The sequence below is a fragment of the Chelonia mydas genome, chromosome 8 (genome assembly GCF_015237465.2).
Source record: "Chelonia mydas isolate rCheMyd1 chromosome 8, rCheMyd1.pri.v2, whole genome shotgun sequence".
In the NCBI taxonomy this organism is placed as follows: domain Eukaryota; kingdom Metazoa; phylum Chordata; order Testudines; family Cheloniidae; genus Chelonia; species Chelonia mydas.
In genome coordinates this window covers 8,326,356-8,343,779 of record NC_057854.1, presented here as the reverse complement: position 1 = coordinate 8,343,779, position 17,424 = coordinate 8,326,356, and the positions used below count along the sequence as shown (strand labels likewise).

General features: G+C 44.2%; 1 protein-coding gene and 1 long non-coding RNA gene across 15 annotated transcripts in view; one reads left to right on the top strand and one right to left on the bottom strand.

Moving 5' to 3' along the window:
* The window catches only part of LOC122466831, a 51,450-nt gene extending 34,055 nt beyond the window's left edge, over positions 1-17,395 (top strand). Inside the window, exon 3 of the long non-coding RNA XR_006292706.1 lies at positions 17,277-17,395. This is a non-coding gene — a long non-coding RNA (uncharacterized LOC122466831). The remainder of the gene's footprint in view (positions 1-17,276) is intronic.
* The window catches only part of ADAMTS2 (ADAM metallopeptidase with thrombospondin type 1 motif 2), a 261,487-nt gene continuing 254,868 nt past the window's right edge, over positions 10,806-17,424 (bottom strand). For all 14 annotated transcript variants that reach the window (XM_043552886.1, XM_043552885.1, XM_043552887.1 and 11 more), the window contains one exon: positions 10,806-17,373. In XM_043552886.1, coding sequence (XP_043408821.1) covers positions 16,913-17,373 — 461 coding nt within the window. In that variant the 3' untranslated portion in view covers positions 10,806-16,912. The remainder of the gene's footprint in view (positions 17,374-17,424) is intronic.

Here is a 17,424-nt window from a genome sequence, read left to right as displayed (position 1 = left end):
GCACTGGGGTGGGTCCGAAGGGGCACCATGCAGGCATACGGGGCCATACCAACACATCTGCTGGCAGGATCTGAGCCAGAAACAGCGGCCTGTGATTATGTAAGTCTTTCCAAAGTGTGAGTGTTGCCCAGACCCCGATTGAATTACCCACTGTACTTATGCATGTCAAGGCATGTCTAACGACCAGACAAGTCAAATGGAGCATTAATTGGGAGTTCCAGAGCAGCAGGGGGCCTGCGTCGCTGACCCTCCTCAAAGTCTGTCAGAGCTCAGAACGTGTCTCTTATCAACTTGAGTACTGCCAGCCTCAAACAGCCTAGAATCATGAGGCAGGACCTCAAAAATCAGGAGGTGGGATTATAAATCATTATTCATTCATTTATTTTATTTTATTTTTTTATTTTTTTTTGAGAGTGAGTGAGTTTCTTTGTCTTTTAGTTTCTGAGCCTTTCGAGCGCACTTAGGTCACATTTTCAAGATTTTCTCTGTAAACATGAGGTACTTGTGTTAATACTGGGGGTGGGGAGAGGTCGCGCACATGGTTGCTTCTGTGGGCCTACCTTACACCAGGGGCTCCTGGCATCCCTCAGTTCCCATCAAAAGCCCCCCTTGTGCGACCCTCCTGCCCCCTCTGTTTGAGGAACTCCCTGATGCCCCCTATGCCAGGGGCTCTGTGTCCCCCACACTTTTCCTGCTATTCTCCACCCTGTGCCAGGGCTCTGTCTGTCTCTCCTTTTTCTACTCTTCTCTCTGGATTGGAAGGGATGGACAGACAGCTGCTGTCCCCTCTCTCTCCCAGCATGGAGGAAGCTTTGGGTGACAGAGGTAGGAGGGCAAAAGGAATGACACTTCACACTCCCTCCTGCTGGCCGAGGCTCTGGCCCACAGCTGTTGTTCCTAACTGCCAGGGGCTCTCTGTGCCCCCATACCCAGGGTCTGTGGGCTTCCTCATTCCCCTCTCCCCACCATTCGAGGTGTTGGGACGAGGGGTAGAGCTGCAATGGAGCGTGGTGGTGGTATGCTAGTCGGTGTTAATGGCGCCGTCAACCAGTTCATGGATCTATAGGCACCTGCAGACCTGCTAGCACACCCGTCAGCTGTAAAGCAGATGCCATGGGCTCCATATTTCTCCACTTCCGTTTTTTCCATTTGTCACCAAAATCAATGAGGTTCTGCCTGGTGATGCCTAGAATAATGGTTTTCAACCCTTTTTCATTTGCAGACCCTTAAAATACTTCAAACGGAAGTGCAGACCTCTTTGGAAATCTTAGATATAGTCTGCAGACCCCCAGAGGTCCACAGACCACAGGTGAAAAACCACTGGCCTAGACCATTCCCTGACATTTTTGGAATTGATCAGCTGCCATGTTCAAAAGTTACCATGTCACATCCAAACAGAGAGATGCCAGCACGCTGAGCGAAGGCCTCGCAAGTCTGGCCAATGAGAGCTGAGATTCTTGCATAATCACTCACCGCCAGGAGCTGGGGCTTTCAATAAAATATCAACTCTTGTGGGATTCTTGATCAGCCCTGAGCGTTGGCCACACTGGAATCGCGTACACTTAAAATGCTGCATTGGTGCAGCAGCGCCGCCCCTGCGCTTTAATAAAGACGCTCTAAGCCGATGGGAGAGAACTCTCCCCTCAGCAGAGGACACGTCTACACTAGAGAGCTTACAGTGGCACTGCTGTACCGATGCATTTGCGCCACCGTAAGATCTTGCATGTAGCTGCTGTATGCCGACAAGAGAGAGCTCTCCCATCGGCATAATTAAACTACCCCCAACGAGCGGCAGTAGCTATGTTAGCAGGAGAAGCTCTCCCATCTGTCTACACAGGGGGTGAGGCTGGTATAACTGTTGCTCAGGGGTGTGGATTTTTCACACCCCGGAGCGATGTAGTAAATATAGGTCTGCAGTGTAGACAAGACCTAAGTTGTTCCAAAAAGCGTCCGGAAAACAAAGCCATTATTGCTTGACTAGTTTTAGCACTTAATTTCCTCTTAGTTACTGAATGAGAGAGATGAGGTACTGGACTTTTTATAGGGGTAACTGTTCACAGTTCTAGTAGATACTTAGGGTTTCAGGAGGGATATTATATCTCATTCTTCAGGATTTAAGCCAATCTGTAGTTATTAAGGGTTAAGAGGATAACACTCGAACTATCCCAGATGAGGCTACTGTGGGGTTCTTACACCTTCTTTGAAGCATGTCATGCTGCCTACTATCAGACACGTTACTGGGCTAGATAACCCTCAGGTCTGGTCCTGTGTGGCAATGCCTATGTTCCTAAAAGCCTTGGGACATGAAGCTGCTTCTCTCTCTCTCATACTTTCTTTTTCTTTACCATGAAATTTTAATGACAGTTTGAGCTGATTTATGTCAGATTCCAGACATTCCTTTTATTAATTATATTAATACAGACCATTAACCTCTTGTGCATTACAGATGGCAGATACAGTGGTATGTACTAAAGACATTGCTGTGAAACATTAATGAACAGTTTGATATTAACTCGATGGAATTGGATGGAGCACTTTTACCAGCAATTGTAGCACTGGCTGCAGATTTCGCAATAACTATTGAAAGAAAGCTGTTCAAATACCATAATCAATTCACAAAGGGAGTGGGGAAATAAAATGGTGGTTACAGCTTAAACTCTTGGAAAAAAGGAAGTTGATAGTTAACGATAAAATTCTTTGCCTCTTCTTGGTTATTGCAGCATGGTATAAAAGGTCTTTCACTGTTCTGGAGTGAGCTGTTGGCCACACCTGAACTCAGCCTGGTACCCAGGATGGGATCCTGGAGGGATTTCAGGAGTACCTAAATACTTTTGAGGATCTGGGCTGTAGGTACCTAACTGACTCCTATTGAAGTCACTGAATGTGAGGTGTCTAAATGCCATCTGGGTTTAGGAACACCAGTTCCATGGGGTTTTAATGAAAGTTTTGAAAATCTCCTGCTTGGACCTTAACTTTGAATTTCCAGGTGGTGATAGCTTAAACCCAAACCCTTAACATTATTGTAAGGCCAGACTTTGGCCATGTTTGCGCTACAGCATGGCAGTTGTGGTGGGTGACCAGATAGCAACTGTGGGGGGAAAAAATGGGACAGGGCGTGGGAGTAATAGGCGCCTATATAAGGAAAAGTCCCAAAAATGGGACTGTCCCTATAAAAACGGGACATCTGGTCACCCTAGCCGTAGTGTAGATGCTTCCCACAGCAACAGAAGGAATTTTTCCATCTCTGTAGGACATCCACCTCTCTGAGCAGCAGCAGCAAAGTCAAACAAATAGTTCTTCTGTCAACTTAGCCGCCTCTATACCAGGAGTTAGGTCAGCTTAATTACGGTGCTCAGGAGCGTGAATTTTTCACACTCCTGAGTGACCTAGCTAGGTCGGTGTAAATTTTAAGTGTAGACCAGGCCTTCTTTAAGAGCTCAGCCCTCATATTTGGGGCTGGAGTTTCAAAAGAATTCAGCTCCCATTTAGGCACCTAAATATAGTGGCCAGATTTGAAAAGTGCTAGGACCCAGCAGCTGCCAGTGGGAATGTGAGAACAATGACAGCTGCTGGGCTCTCCCAAAAATCTGGGCCATAACATTCTTTACTTTTTTGTTTCTTTAAAAACAAATAAACAAAAAACACCACAGTCTTAGTTTTATCAGAGAACCAACCCTACACCTCCAGCTCTAAAGAAACCCTGCTTATGACAGTATGTGAATTTTCTAAAGAGCCTAACAGAACTATAGAGACATGCCACTGTGAAACGACTGGAATTAGGTGATGCTCCGGTTCCAATTTCTGCAGCAAAGGGAAAAGAATGGAGCAGCAGCACCGAGTAGGTGCCATTTTAGTTGTGTGCCTTCTCAGAAAGGGTAGAATTCCTGGGATTCTGCCAAAAGGGACACAAATCACATGCATATAGAGGAAGGTATGCGAAGTGCTACTGCGGCAGAAGCTGCACTTGTTAGAATGCATTGGTAGCACTTAAAATTTGCCACCTCTCTGCAAAAACAAACAAACAAACAAAAAAAACCCTGATTCTTAGATGTAAAGCATGATTTCAGTACAACGCCACTCATTCTGAGCCAGACAAATGCAGGCTAGTAGTGGGGCTTCATACGTTGTACTCTTAAATGAAAGATGTTTTCATTACAATAAACATCTTAATTAGGAAATAGGACTAAGCCACTTTGATCTTCTTTGTTCTCCTTGCTTGCATCATCTCTTTATTTTTGTAAGCATTTTAAGATTGTTGAGATTTGAAATATATGTGGAACTATGCACTGAAGTGGTTCGGACTGTGCATCACTGTAGTAAATGAATACCATAGTGAAAGGGTTGACTTAACTTACTGGAACACAGAGGAAAATCCCATAAAATATCCATGTACAATATATAATGTGTGAAGCTGTAGACCATGCCAAAATGTTAGGCCTTGCAACAAAGAGGTCATCTCCTGAAATTCAGGCTTTCAAGAGGCTGGGGCTTTATTTGTAGCACTCCCTGGGCTCTGTATTATTTATGACTTTGTTGAAAACAAATGGTCCTTATTTTACACTGATATTACACATCTGGATTCTAGTTCTGAAAAACCATTCAGCCACAGTTAGCATCTCTATGCTTCATGAAAAAGGATGGATGACCACTCAGGTTCCCCAGGAATGGGATTTGCATTCATCTGAAGCAGCAACCCAAACCCCTTTTGCACCAGAAAAGTTTGGCAGCCATCCTGAAAGCTCTCAGCTTTCCCTCCTTTTTATACAATTTCAGTCATCAGTGGGTGAGCAGAAAAAACCTTGTAACTTAAGTGACCAATCACACTGCGTAAATTGTGAGTACTCTCAGAGCGAGCTGTTCATACACCATCCAAAACAATTAAAACTAATTGTCTTTTGGTCCATAAATGATTTGTTAAACAATAGGGAACAGTGAACAAATTCCAGAACATCATCTCCTCCTCACAGACAGCTCAGAGCCAGAAAAATGGGCTCAATTTGCTGAATGAGTCATTGGGAATTGTGCCCAGCTTTTATTTTAGTGGTTCCAATTGCTGACTTAATTGATACCTTTTCATTTCTCTAGATTTGTTGCAGTCTTGATAATGGCATTTTGCTTGGTAAAAGGGAAGGGCCAATAGATACCAAACGTGCTGAAAACCTTGCAGTGTTAATATCCCTTAATCCTTCCTTCTGCTAAAGTCTTTTACTTGGTTTTATTTAATTTCCCATAAAAGCAGAGTTCCACTGAGGTAATTTATTTTCTGAAGATTTCACGTGGCTCAGATGTGAGAGTAGTGAAAAGGGAGGGGTGTGTTCTGTCCTTCTTTAAATTAGGCTTGGCATGGGTCTGTTTAGAGACACCTCTCCTGTTTCCTCTTTGGGGTTGAGTATGATGGGCAACATTTCATCTGTGCAGAATTCTCCTCAATTGTGACTACAGGAGAGTTTTGAAAGAGGATCGCTACTTGCAATCCCATGCCACCATCTAGTGGCAGAGTGCTTGTAAAGCTCGCATTCCAAAAGCATTGCGTCTGAAAAAGGAAGAGATAAATGTGACACCTCCAGCTGCTGTCCTGTCAAATAGGGCCATTTGGGGGGTTCTGCTGGTGATAGGTGAGGATTAGCAGATTTAAATGTTGTGAGTTATAGATGTATATCCTGCTGTCCTCACTCCTGAAAACCAGCTTAAAAATTGCACACTCGCATTTGTTGCAGTTCATTATTCTTTTGTCATAGTATTTTGCCATTCTATAGCATCTTCCCTAAGAAGATTTTAAAATGCTAATGAATTGAGGCTCACAACACTGCGGTAAGATAGTTAAACGTTGCTCTCCTCATTTTCCAGATAAAGAAGCTAAAGCAGAGAGACGGAGTCATTTTCAGAAGGGCTCCAGTCCAGATTGCCGCGGGTTCAGCACCCACAATTAGCCCCTGATTTTCAAGAGAGCTTAATTCCCATTTAGACCCCTGAGGGCCAGCTGGCCAGCCAGTGTGCAGAGCACTTTCAGAAATCTGGCTACCAGTCATTTTGGTACCTAAATACGTGCAGAACTCTCTTGAAAACCGGGCCAAGGCTGCACAGTATCACTGTAGCAGAGCCGGGACTTGAACCTACAGCTCCTGAAGACCATGGTCCCTTTCTATGGTGCTGATTCTGCAAAGCACTTGCTTAAGCATGGGCTTAACTTCAAGCATGTGAGTAATCCCATGGACTTCAGTCTGCTCAAGTGCTTTGCTGGGCTGGGCGCCATAAAAATGATGAGATTGCTGCCAGCTGCAGTCCTAGGGCAGTTTGCATGTGGCTGTGGCTGACAAGTGCTGCAGCTCTGCTGTTGGGTGGTTGAGCGGGCTGGGTCACCGACAGATGATGGTCTTACCCTCCCCCCTGCAGCAGCAGAGGGGTCAGTCAAATTTATAAAACGCATTGGATACGTTAAGGGCAGGCTATTTTAATAAACTGCCGAACTGCTATTTTCCCTCACCTTTGAGAGGTTCATGGGCTGTTCCTTATGTGATCAGAGCGGTGCATGAGGGGAGTTAGCGGTGTGATCCTCCATTGGTGTATTTTACACTGTGAAAGTGGAAGGGCTAAAGTGCACCCTGATTCCAGGACAAAAATATTTGCTCAGGGTAACCCTGATCCTGCAGTGCAATCCACGCACACAGACCCCTGTATCCATGCAGCCTCCTCCCTGACACCAGTGGAAATCCACACCAGGGCAGGAGGTGTGGGAGGGGGTGAGGGTGCAGGGTTTGGGATGCAAGGGGGGGGGTTCCAGGCTGGGGGGTGGGGCTGAGGGATTCTGTGTGTGGGAGGGGCCTGCAGCTTGAGGCAGGGTGTTGGGGTGCAGGAGAAAGTATGGGGGCTGGGGTTGAGGGGTTTAGGGTGCAGGAGGGGGCTCTGGGGTGCAGCAGGGGGTTGGGGCATGGGCTTACCTCGGGTGGCTCCCGGTGAGCAGGGCTAGGGCAGGCTCCCTGCTACACCCTGGAAGCAGCCACCAGGCCCTCGGGGCCCTTGGCGCTTGGGTGGCCCGGGAGGCTCCGTGCACTGACCCTGCCCCTAGTGCCAGCTCCACAGCTCCCATTGACGGGAACCACAACCAACGGGAGCTGGGGGGGCAGCGCCTGCAGGGGCGAGGGCAGCACGCAGAGCCTCCCTGGTCGCCCATGCGCCTAGAGGCTGCACTGCAGGGACCTGGGAGCCACGGTAAGCGCCGCCGGGACCCCGCACCGCTTCCCCAGCCTGGAGTCCCCTCCCACAGCCAAACTCCCTCCTGGAGCCTGCACCCCCCCAACCCTCTGCCCCGAGCCACCTCCTGCACTCCAAACCTCTCATCCCCAGCCCACCCCAGAGCCCTCACCCCCCGTCTGCACCCCAATCCCCTGCCCTAGACTGGTGAAAGAGGGGGATGGAGCAAGCTGGGGCTGGAGAGGGGGTATTCGGTTTTGTGCAATTAGAAAGTTGGCAACCCTGCTTGTAGGCCAGTAACAATGTACAGCTCAGTAATTAAAACCCGAGTTGACCCTGCAGAGCAACTGTTGGTTTTTTGACTTTCATATGTCGCTTTCACTGGCTTAAGCACCTTTGTAAAACATTTCACAGGGAGTGGGTTTGTTTTTGTGGATTTATGGAGCCAGGCCTAACTTTACATGCAGAAACAGCCAATACATGTGTTTGCTATTTGTGGTTACAGTCTGAATGCAGAATATGCAAACAAGCTGGAGAATTCTGCCTTCAGCAATAATCTCTTATGCTAATGTTCCCTTTTCCTGCAGTGCCAAATAGCTTTCTGCTTTAATGCGTGTAGAGTAAAGAGCTGAATGGATAAATCATCGCAAGTGAGTAGTCAGTGAATTTAACCCGCAGTTCTGTTGTTTCTTGAAGGTATTTGTTGTTTGAAATTATTTTAAGAAAAATTCTTCGTCTGGTGGTGGGCTGTGAGCCATTCCTTTGTAAGGATTAATTGTTTGAAATGAGAGCAGCAGAGCGTAATTTTTAATGAAAGAGGTGCCGGGGCTGTGAGTTGTCAAGCCTAGAGGTGCGCAGCCCTGGCACAAATGAAGCACTGGAGCGCAGTGTTGGTTTCATTTCATTTTGGGGGGAGCTTAACTCTTAGAATCAGATTTCCAGTGCAAATGCTTATGTTTGAGGTTTTTCTGTATTTGCTGATTGCATGAACATTGCTGGCAGTAACCTGATTTGTTGTTCTCTATTATTTGTATTCTGAGAGCACGTAGCGGTCCCAACCGATATCAGGGCCCCATTGCACTCGGTGCTGTACAGACACAGAGCAAGAACTGGACTGTAAACTCTTTTGAGGAAGGGACTGAATAGAAAGCCAGAGAAAAGGTGGGAGAAAGGGAAGTTGTATTAGGCCCATGTTACAGATGGAAAGCAGAGGTCCAGATTCGCAAAGATATTTAGGTGCCTAACTCCCTACCATTGATTTCAGTGGCAGTAAGGTGTCTAAATACTTTCGAGGATCTGGGCCTAAATGACTTGCCCAAGGTCACGTTGGAAGTCTTGGCGGAACTGGCAACTGACCCTGGCGTCCCCGTTCAGTACTTTAACCACAAGACCATCCTTCTCATGCTCGCTTTCCAGGAACATACTAGCTAACTCAAAAAGGGTTTGGGGGAGGGGCCACTGATTTTGCATTTGAACAAGTATGTGCAGAACCGTCGGGGTGGGGATGTGTACTGGCTCAGTGCTAACACTCAGGAGTTAGCACACCCTTCCTAGTGAATGTCTGGGGTCCGCTGCTTTTTGGCTAGCTATAGAACCGAGCCTGGGGCCCAGATCCTCAAAGGTATTGAGGTTCCCAACTCCCACTGACTTCCCTTCATCCCCAAATAAACATGCACGTGATACATCATTTCTTTTTGAGTCAGACATAGCATGAATTGCTGTGGTTCTCCCTCTGGGGCACCTGGCACTGGCCACTGTCGAAAGACAGGGTACTGGGCTAGATGGACCTTTGGTCTGACCTAGTACAGCCGTTCTTATGTTAAAAGTTAAAAGTCTGCACACCACTTAAACCCTCTTATATTACTTTGGAATGTTTTAGGAAGAACCACAGTTTTTTACTAGTCAATAATATTCCTGGGCTTGATTTTAGACCTGTGGCCTGAAAGAGACCATTTCTGTATCCCATCACTGAATTTTGAGCCATCAGATCTGTTTGTTTTCACGTTTGAAAGAAAATAAAAAAAAAATTGATATAGCAACATACAACCCATCTCCACAAGGCTCTTCTTCTGTTTAAAAAGATCTAAAATGGTGTGAATTTCTTTATTCAGGCCTGTAAATTATGATATACTGATTGGATTTTGCTCCCACTGAAATTAATACTAAAACTCCTATTGACCTCAGTAGGATCAGGATTGGGCCCTAAGATAAGTAAAATCCCCAAGCCATTTACACTGTAAAGGCTTTCCATGAGAAATCTTACCAGTCTGCTCTTGTGAGCTTCAGAGGTCTTGATACTGTTTTTCAAATGTGGCCTCCAGTTTTATATGGGCAAATTCTGTGCAATCAGATACAATGTCTAAATGGCGTAAGTTGTACCTTGCAAATAGTTGCACTGAGAAGCTCAGATGCTGGTAACCAATGATTGCATTTTGGTTAAGAGGCTGTTTGACAAGATACTGTCAGAATCTGGAAAATAAGACACACATAGGCCATGAAGATAATAAGTTAAAGATGATCTCTTTGCCTCTTGCACTAACATCTGCAGAAGCCTCTATTGCAGAGAAGAGCTCTGGGGGCAAGTTTTGCAAGCTTTTTCTTTAGTGTGTCTCTTCCATGTCAAGTTAAACGCTTTGCTGCTGCTGCCCATGTCTACTGTACCTGAAAGCTAGAATAAAATTTAAATATATACGTCCCCGCCACTCAAAGAAAACCTCTGAGGATATTAAGTGAAAGTGAAGCTACAAGAGTTTCCAACTCAGGTCTCTGAGGGTACGTCTGCACTGCAATAAAATAGCTGCAGGTGACCTTTGTCAGCTGACTCTGGCTGCAGAGCCATGAAATTGCAGTGTAGACATCTGGGCCCAGGCTGGAGCCTGGGTTCTGGGACCTTCCCCCACTTGCAGGGTCCTATGCTGGGGCTCCACCCAAGCCTGAGGGTCTACACTGCATTCTATAGCCCTGCAGTCTGAGTCCTGCAAGCCCAAGTCAGCTGACACGGCCAGCTGAGGGTGTTTTATTGCAGTGTAAACATACCTTCAGTGCCAAACAAACTGAATTTCAGTTGCATTAATGGTGAAGAAATCTGCAATTAAGTGATAAATTATAAAAACTGTAACTAAGATTTCAGTTTCAAGGAGGATCTGCCTCAGACACTGTTTAATGTTTAAAGGTAAAATAGTCTGATTCAGAATATCAACTACCTCTTTAATCTACTGTTAAAAACATCCTGAAAAGTGTTATGAAATCCTGCTCCAAAGCCCGCTAGAGTCAATGGAAGTCTTTCTTCTGATTTTGGTGGCCTTTGGGTCAGGGCCTAAACTATATCAGATGCATACATTTTTGGGGAGGCGGGAACCAACAACTGGATTAGATGCACCACTGGTTTGATCCTGTATGACAATTCCTATGTTCCCTGTGCATCTTATCCAGTAACAATGTGTGTGCGCTCAGGACTTCTGCAGCAACCCCATCCTGATCGGAATGAACTACACCTAGCATCTAGGAAAGGAAACAGACACTCACTAGAGTCTGAAACCACCTGCTTTCCTCAGTACACCCACATCCAATGTTTCTTTGGACAAAATGAGTCAGCAAAGGGAAAAGTCCAACACTTTTTTGCAAAAGAACACAGACCTTTGAACTTTAATAAATTATAAAATTAAAAGTTCTAATTTGTATATACATTTTAATATACAAGAAATGGCTATTCATTCCAATTGTGGTGAAGATGTATGTATTGTAATTGAATGGCAGTGCCATACAGTTATTTAGACGAACATAGCTAATACTGTGCATTGTAGGTGAATATATAAAGTATTAAATTCACTATATAATAAAGTAAATCATACAGACCCTTTGAGTACTAGTAAAGCACCATTTATAGACTGTTCAAATATCTTAAAGCATTTTAAGTGAGTACTGAGAGAACCTAAATATTGAATGGAAGGTGTTAAAATCTGGACTGGTGAACGAATACCATGGATTACAGGAATTCTAAAGCGAATATCAGGTGAGTTAAAAATGGAAGTTGATTGGAGCCAAAGGAAATACTGTTAATTTTTAGGGTCTCTTTAAGATACTGAGCTGAGAAAGATTAATTTAGAAAATTGATCGGCTTGTGTTCAAAATCTGGATGCATTAATTTGGTGGTTGGATTTAATGGGTGTGGTGTTTGGGCCCCATAATCCTTAATCTCCATGACTGTATGAATACCTACCAGGAAATCCTTTCTCTTAAGGGAGAACACTGTTTCAGCTTTCAGATCAGACAGCCAGTGGCCACTACAGAAATACCAGATCTATAACTAACTAGATTTCTTTCTTTTATTCCTGGGTATTGTGTTAAATTGGTACCCCGGGGTTGTGATGCATCAAAAGATACTGCCTATGTGATGGTTAAACATTAAAAGAACATGTAATAAAATGTTTTTGCCCAATTTATAGCTATGCTAATAAAAGTAGCAGTGCAAGAGGAAGCTGCTGTCCAAAGTTTAACAGGCCTGTAAACAATCCACATATTCCACCACATGAAAAGGAACAAAAGCAACCGTGGGCCAGACCCCAATTATTGCTTCCATGTTGGTTACTCTTAACCTGAGTGGCCCAAATCCTGAAAGGTATTTAGGTTTTTCACTTCTCTGTGAACTGGAAATACTATGGTCATCTTAAAGGACTACAGTTCTTATAGCTGCGGGTAAGATTCTTTCTCATATGGAAATATTGTAAAGAGAAGGTGGCAGCCAGCTCTGTTTCACAGAGGGCAGGGCAAACCCTCATTGTTCAGGAGGGTAAGATACTGGCCAGTGTGGACTGAAGAGTTTGACTTGTGTTCAAATGTCACTGACTTCATGCCAAAAAAAAAAAGCCTAAGTTGGAAAAGCGATCCAATGGAATTAAAAATAGTCAAAAATAAAGCACAGCGAAGGCAGAGTGAAAACTCAGTTCATAGAGCCTGAAAAAGGAAAGAGTTCTAGGTCAGAAATAGAGAAACTCTAAGGTCTGGTCCAATCCTCATTGAAGGTGATGGAAAGACACCCATTAACTGTTGTGGGCATTGGCTCAGTCAGGCCCCTAATGAATACTATATGTATAGTAGTACCAGCCTTGCTTTTTGTGGAGTGTGTTCTGTTTCTACTATACAGCATGGGCTTCTCTCGAGCTTGGTAAATCTGGTTTGTTTTTTGATATGTTTGATTTTAAGAACTGAATCATTCTCGTGAAGGGGGAAAGTGTTGAAGTGCCAAGACTGTTTCTGAACTTTGGACTAGCTTTGAAACTCAAAATGCAGCTTGTGAGGTTGACAAAAGTTTCATCTCCAGAGCGTTCAGCCCTGGCTCTCCTATAGTTCTAACATAAGCCAGAATGCATCTAGTCATTTGCTACTTTGCAAACCATGGGTGCAGGGTAGAGCTGTGCAAAATGATACAGAAAAGCAGACACCTTCCCCCGCCCTGAATTTGCTCTTTCCTAGGGTGGGATGTTTCAGTGAAAATGTAGCTTTTCCATCAGATTCTGACACACAACATTCCACCCTCTCTATGAAGGTAATGGGCAAATTGTAGGGTAACTTTTGAGTTGTGGGGTTTTTGTCATGTATTTCTTCCTGGATACCCTGGCTTGCTAAACCTATTCCATGCACTCAGGAGCAGCAGAAACCATTTAAATATGTTCTCTCATGTCTGTATGTGAAGAAGGAAATATGACCCCAGAAGGTGCCAGAGGACAGTACAGGGCTGTTATCCATCAAAGCCACCAAATGAATTTTGCAAGTGTCCATCAACTCCTCCCCCCATGAGGAGTCTAGTCAAGGAAAACAAAGATTTGGGGTGGGGGATTTCTTCCAGACTATGTGCTGGGCAACACTTAGGATGCAGGGAAGGGGGTGGGGAGAAAGGGGTCACATGGTCTGTTGGAGGGAGAAGAATTTTGGGGAGGTGGAGACCTCCATAGCTCCAAAGCCTTCAAGGTTTCCCCACAAATAGGTTTGTCTAGTTTACTGCGTGACTGGATATGCTGTTTGGCTATGTTAGAGTGGGGTTCCTTGTTTATTGTATTGCCCTCACAGACCTAAAGTTATATGTTTAGGGTGATAAAGGGACAGAGGAGAGTATTCTTTAAGTTGAACTGTCACAACAGAGTAGGGGAAACTCAAAAAGCATAAAATAGCTCATTTTTCTACAAGCTGTGAATTCAAACCTACCCTGCTTTGTCCTGAATCTAGATTTTATGCATAGCAGCTGAACTAGGGCTGTTTTAGCTAAGACTTTTGGAGATAAGTTGCCCAGTTTTTCCTTTTTGGAGCTCATGACTTCACTTTTCTATTTTATGCATATGCACAGTGACAGCCTCTGAACTGGACTGTGAGGGACTGTCAGATTAAACTTGTTACAGGCACTGAAAGCCTCAGGGGTGGCAGCTGCATAATGTTAAACTCCCACATACATGGTCAGGCCTGCGCTTGGCTGCAGGCACCTAACAGACAGCCCAGTCACACTCAGCAATGCTTGGGAGCACACAGGGAAAGGCTGTCTGTCTCATCTCTTTATCAGTCAGCATCTCATGGCAGGGCCTTTTGACTGCTCTATGCAGTGCCTAGCACAAGTTGGGGGGGATTCTTGGTTGATCCTTAGGTGACAATGTAATAAATATGATTAATAATAACTTTGTGCCTCTGTTACAGGTGTGTACAGCTGCTGGCATCTCCTCCTTTGATGGCACATGGGGCTAAGCATGCAGGCGCTGAGCCAAATATTAATATACCTATTGGGGTTGCATCTGAGGTGTGCCAAACTCACCCTAGGTATGAGCCATGACCACAGCTAGCAACCTCACCACTTTGAGCATGTGGTGTAAAATCACAACCCTTAGCTAAGGTAAAGTAGCTCTGCAATCATGAAAACTCACCCTACTGTCTTCAGCCAGCAGCTGCACCCACTTCTTCCCCTTTCCTCCTCTCTGCACTGCCTAGCTTCCTTCATACTTCTCTCCTCCATCATAAAAAGAATGGGTGTGTACACACCCCCCCCCCACCTGCAAATGATATTTTCCTGCTGTCTCTTTGGCCTTTTCTCCTCCTTGCCAAAACTGGTAGTTGCCCCACTTCTGTCCAAGCTTTTGGTAGACTGTATGCATTTGGGGATTGTATAAGATAGCATTGTGGGTCAAATGTAAGAACTGTTTGATATTAAGACAGTTCTTCCCTTCTCTGAATTCTTGTCTTCATCTGAACCGTTAATTCAACCAACTGACCTAACGCATGCACCAACCCAGCCTGTTTGTGTTTTCACAATATGGACCTTTAATTTTATTTTTTAGAACCAAAAAGAAACCCATGCTTTAGTGGAACGTGCTCCCACAAGAGAAGAGGTCAGTGTAGGAAAAGAATAGAAGAGGCTGTGTAAGTATAGTGTAGACGGGGAGGGTGTGGATCTTTGTCCCCCTCTAGCAGTTAACTCCTTTAAAGAGGTTTCTGAGTTTGCTAATGCATCATAGCTCCTTAAGCCAATACTTTGAACCCTGAAACCTGTGCATCTCCAGATGCCATGAGCACAGGGATCTTACAAGAGTCTTGACCTGTAGCAAGCCCTGATGTAACTTCTGTCAATTTAGGTTGTTATATATGCCCCTATCATTTAATGCTTCTGAAGTGCTCAGACAGTGCTTTGAATTGATCTCCACACCTTCCCGTGAGGAAGTGAAGCTGATGGCATTATACCAGGGATAAAATTGACCCCATTCTCTACTACTTGGTCTAATATTCTTTGTAAATTATTTTGGTTAAACCTTGGCTCTTGTCCTGTCAACAGTTTCTGGGCATAGATTCAGCGGCTGGTTTCAATAATTCAGTGCACTTAGGGCTACTTTTAGTGCTGCCTCTTTCCAGTCTAAACTGGGATACTTTGCAATGGAAGCTAGGTGAGCCATTCGCTCACAACATTTAAAAGTAGAAATGGGGGCCCCAGCATGGACAGCAGAAAGTAAGTTGGGGTTTTCCTTTTCAGTGAGGGCCTGGCTGCCAGGCTCAACATTGCATCACCAGCAACTAAGCTATATAGCATATGTCCAAACTAGCTCTGCAAATGAGACCACCACCTTGTATCTTCTTAATTCAAGATCAAAAATTTGAATTGAGAGCATTTTGCCACAGCTCAGTTGCCTTTTCTATGTGAACTGGCAGTGTCAAGGCAGCCCTAACCCCTGCATATCTTTTCTATGTGAAATGACACTTTCAAAGAGACCTTATCCCCTGGAAAATATTAACAAGCTTGAGCAGACAAGGGAAAGTCAACCCACTAGGCAAGAGCAAAATTAATAAACCCCACAAACACAGGTTTTAATTCCTACTCATACAGTATTCCAGGGTTTGCAAAACCCATTGAAGTCAATGGGAGTCTTTCCACGGAGCTTAGTGGTCTTTGGCTCAAATGCTCAGTACCTACTGTACACATTAATTTATCCTGTAAGGTGGCTGGTAACATCCTTGCATTATATAGAGGCATTTGAAAGCAGGCATGGCCTCGCCAAAAGGTACAAACAACCACGCCGAATGTCTTCTACTTACGAGCCGTCCAGAATGAGCTATGGAAAATGATGAGGTTGCCCTCAGCTATCAGAAGACATTATAGGGAAAGGAAGTACTCAAAGGGCTGTCAGGCTACTAAGCTCTAAGCACACTTGGTACTGTGTTTACATATAAGCATGATGAACAATTGTTCACTTCTGCTGCAACAGAGCTGTCCTAAGGAAAGATTGATAACACAATGTGTTCCTTCAGAATGACATAACATTGTACCATGAAAAATGTTAACATACACAATTACACTTTCTTCATGAAGCACCAAAGGAAAGGAAAGGAAAAGAGACTCCGGTCATTTTAAGTTAAACAGAGTGTTGATAAAAGGTAGACTGAAAAGAATGTCAACTAAAACCATTGGGGATATTGTATAACAGGAGTTTAAAGTCTATGAAATAAAGATACTCAAACAAAAGATTAGGACATTGTCAGTCTAAATTATATAGGTCCAGTCAAATAGTAAATCATTTTTATAGATAAAAATGCTTTGAAATTATTTATGGGAACATGCAAACTACTGGTTATCAGTTCTGAACTTAGATTAAATATGTGATGTACAAAGAATCTCAAATGTAATGTTCCAGTTAAGAAAGGTAGGTAAGTGTAGCCATGAGAATAGTTCCATTTAAGGAAGGGGGACTACTTACATGTTTAAAGTCATGCATGTACTTAAATACCATCCTGAATCTGGGAGTAATTTATTGTATGGTTTGATGCAATACTTCTCTTGATCAACTGGTTGTCACTATTAAAGGCATGTGTAGGTAATGGACTCTGTTCTCCTCCCTGTTGAATGCAACTCCCATTAGGATTCCCTAGGAGTTATGCAAGGCATTGAGGAGTGAAAAGAGCCCATAATCCATAAACCGGCTGATCTGGGCTAGGTAATAGGTTTGTGTGGATTCAGTGAAATACTGTACTGATATTGCACTAGTACGTTATAGCACCCTGGAACCCTAGCCATCAGAAAGTTTCAACGAGCGTTCTGAAACAATCTTACATTCCTGTTTGTTTTAGGCTTTAGAATTTGGCATTTCTGCCATAGCACCGCTTTTTTCTTTCTCTAGTTTGTATGACATGGGCATTACGATGGTGGTGGTAACATCTCTATAAGAGAGAAAAATGTCGTCTGTGCCGTATTTCCATTTTAATGTAGCTTACTAATGGTCTCCCTCTTTCTTTTCTCAGCGATCAGCTCCTGAATTCTTTGGTTCTTTGTCCTTTCGTAATGCAGCCTCCTCCGTGGGATGAGGTTGTGCTGCGGTACTTCGTTGTCCAGCCCATCGATTTTATATGGCACGTCTACCGCATTAATTTCTGGGTGGTCCTCAGTTGCATTGGAATGGGTGACGTTTGAGTTGGAAACCAGAGGAGGACCAGCGGTAGCCTGCATGACAACCACCCCAGTAGGAGGAGTGAGAGTAGGCAGGAGATTCTCCTCAATGTTGTTCTTATTTAGGTTAGAATCAGTTACATTATTATCCTCTGTTATGTTGTTATACATATTACAGGACTTGCAACACAGCTTATTGTAACCAGGAATTGAGCAGTAACGAGAGAGAACTTCCATGCGACAAAACATGGACTTGTCTCCTTGGCAACGTTCCCCTGAAAGAGAGAAAGAGGAAAGGTAAATAAACAGCACGTGGAGGAAGTCTT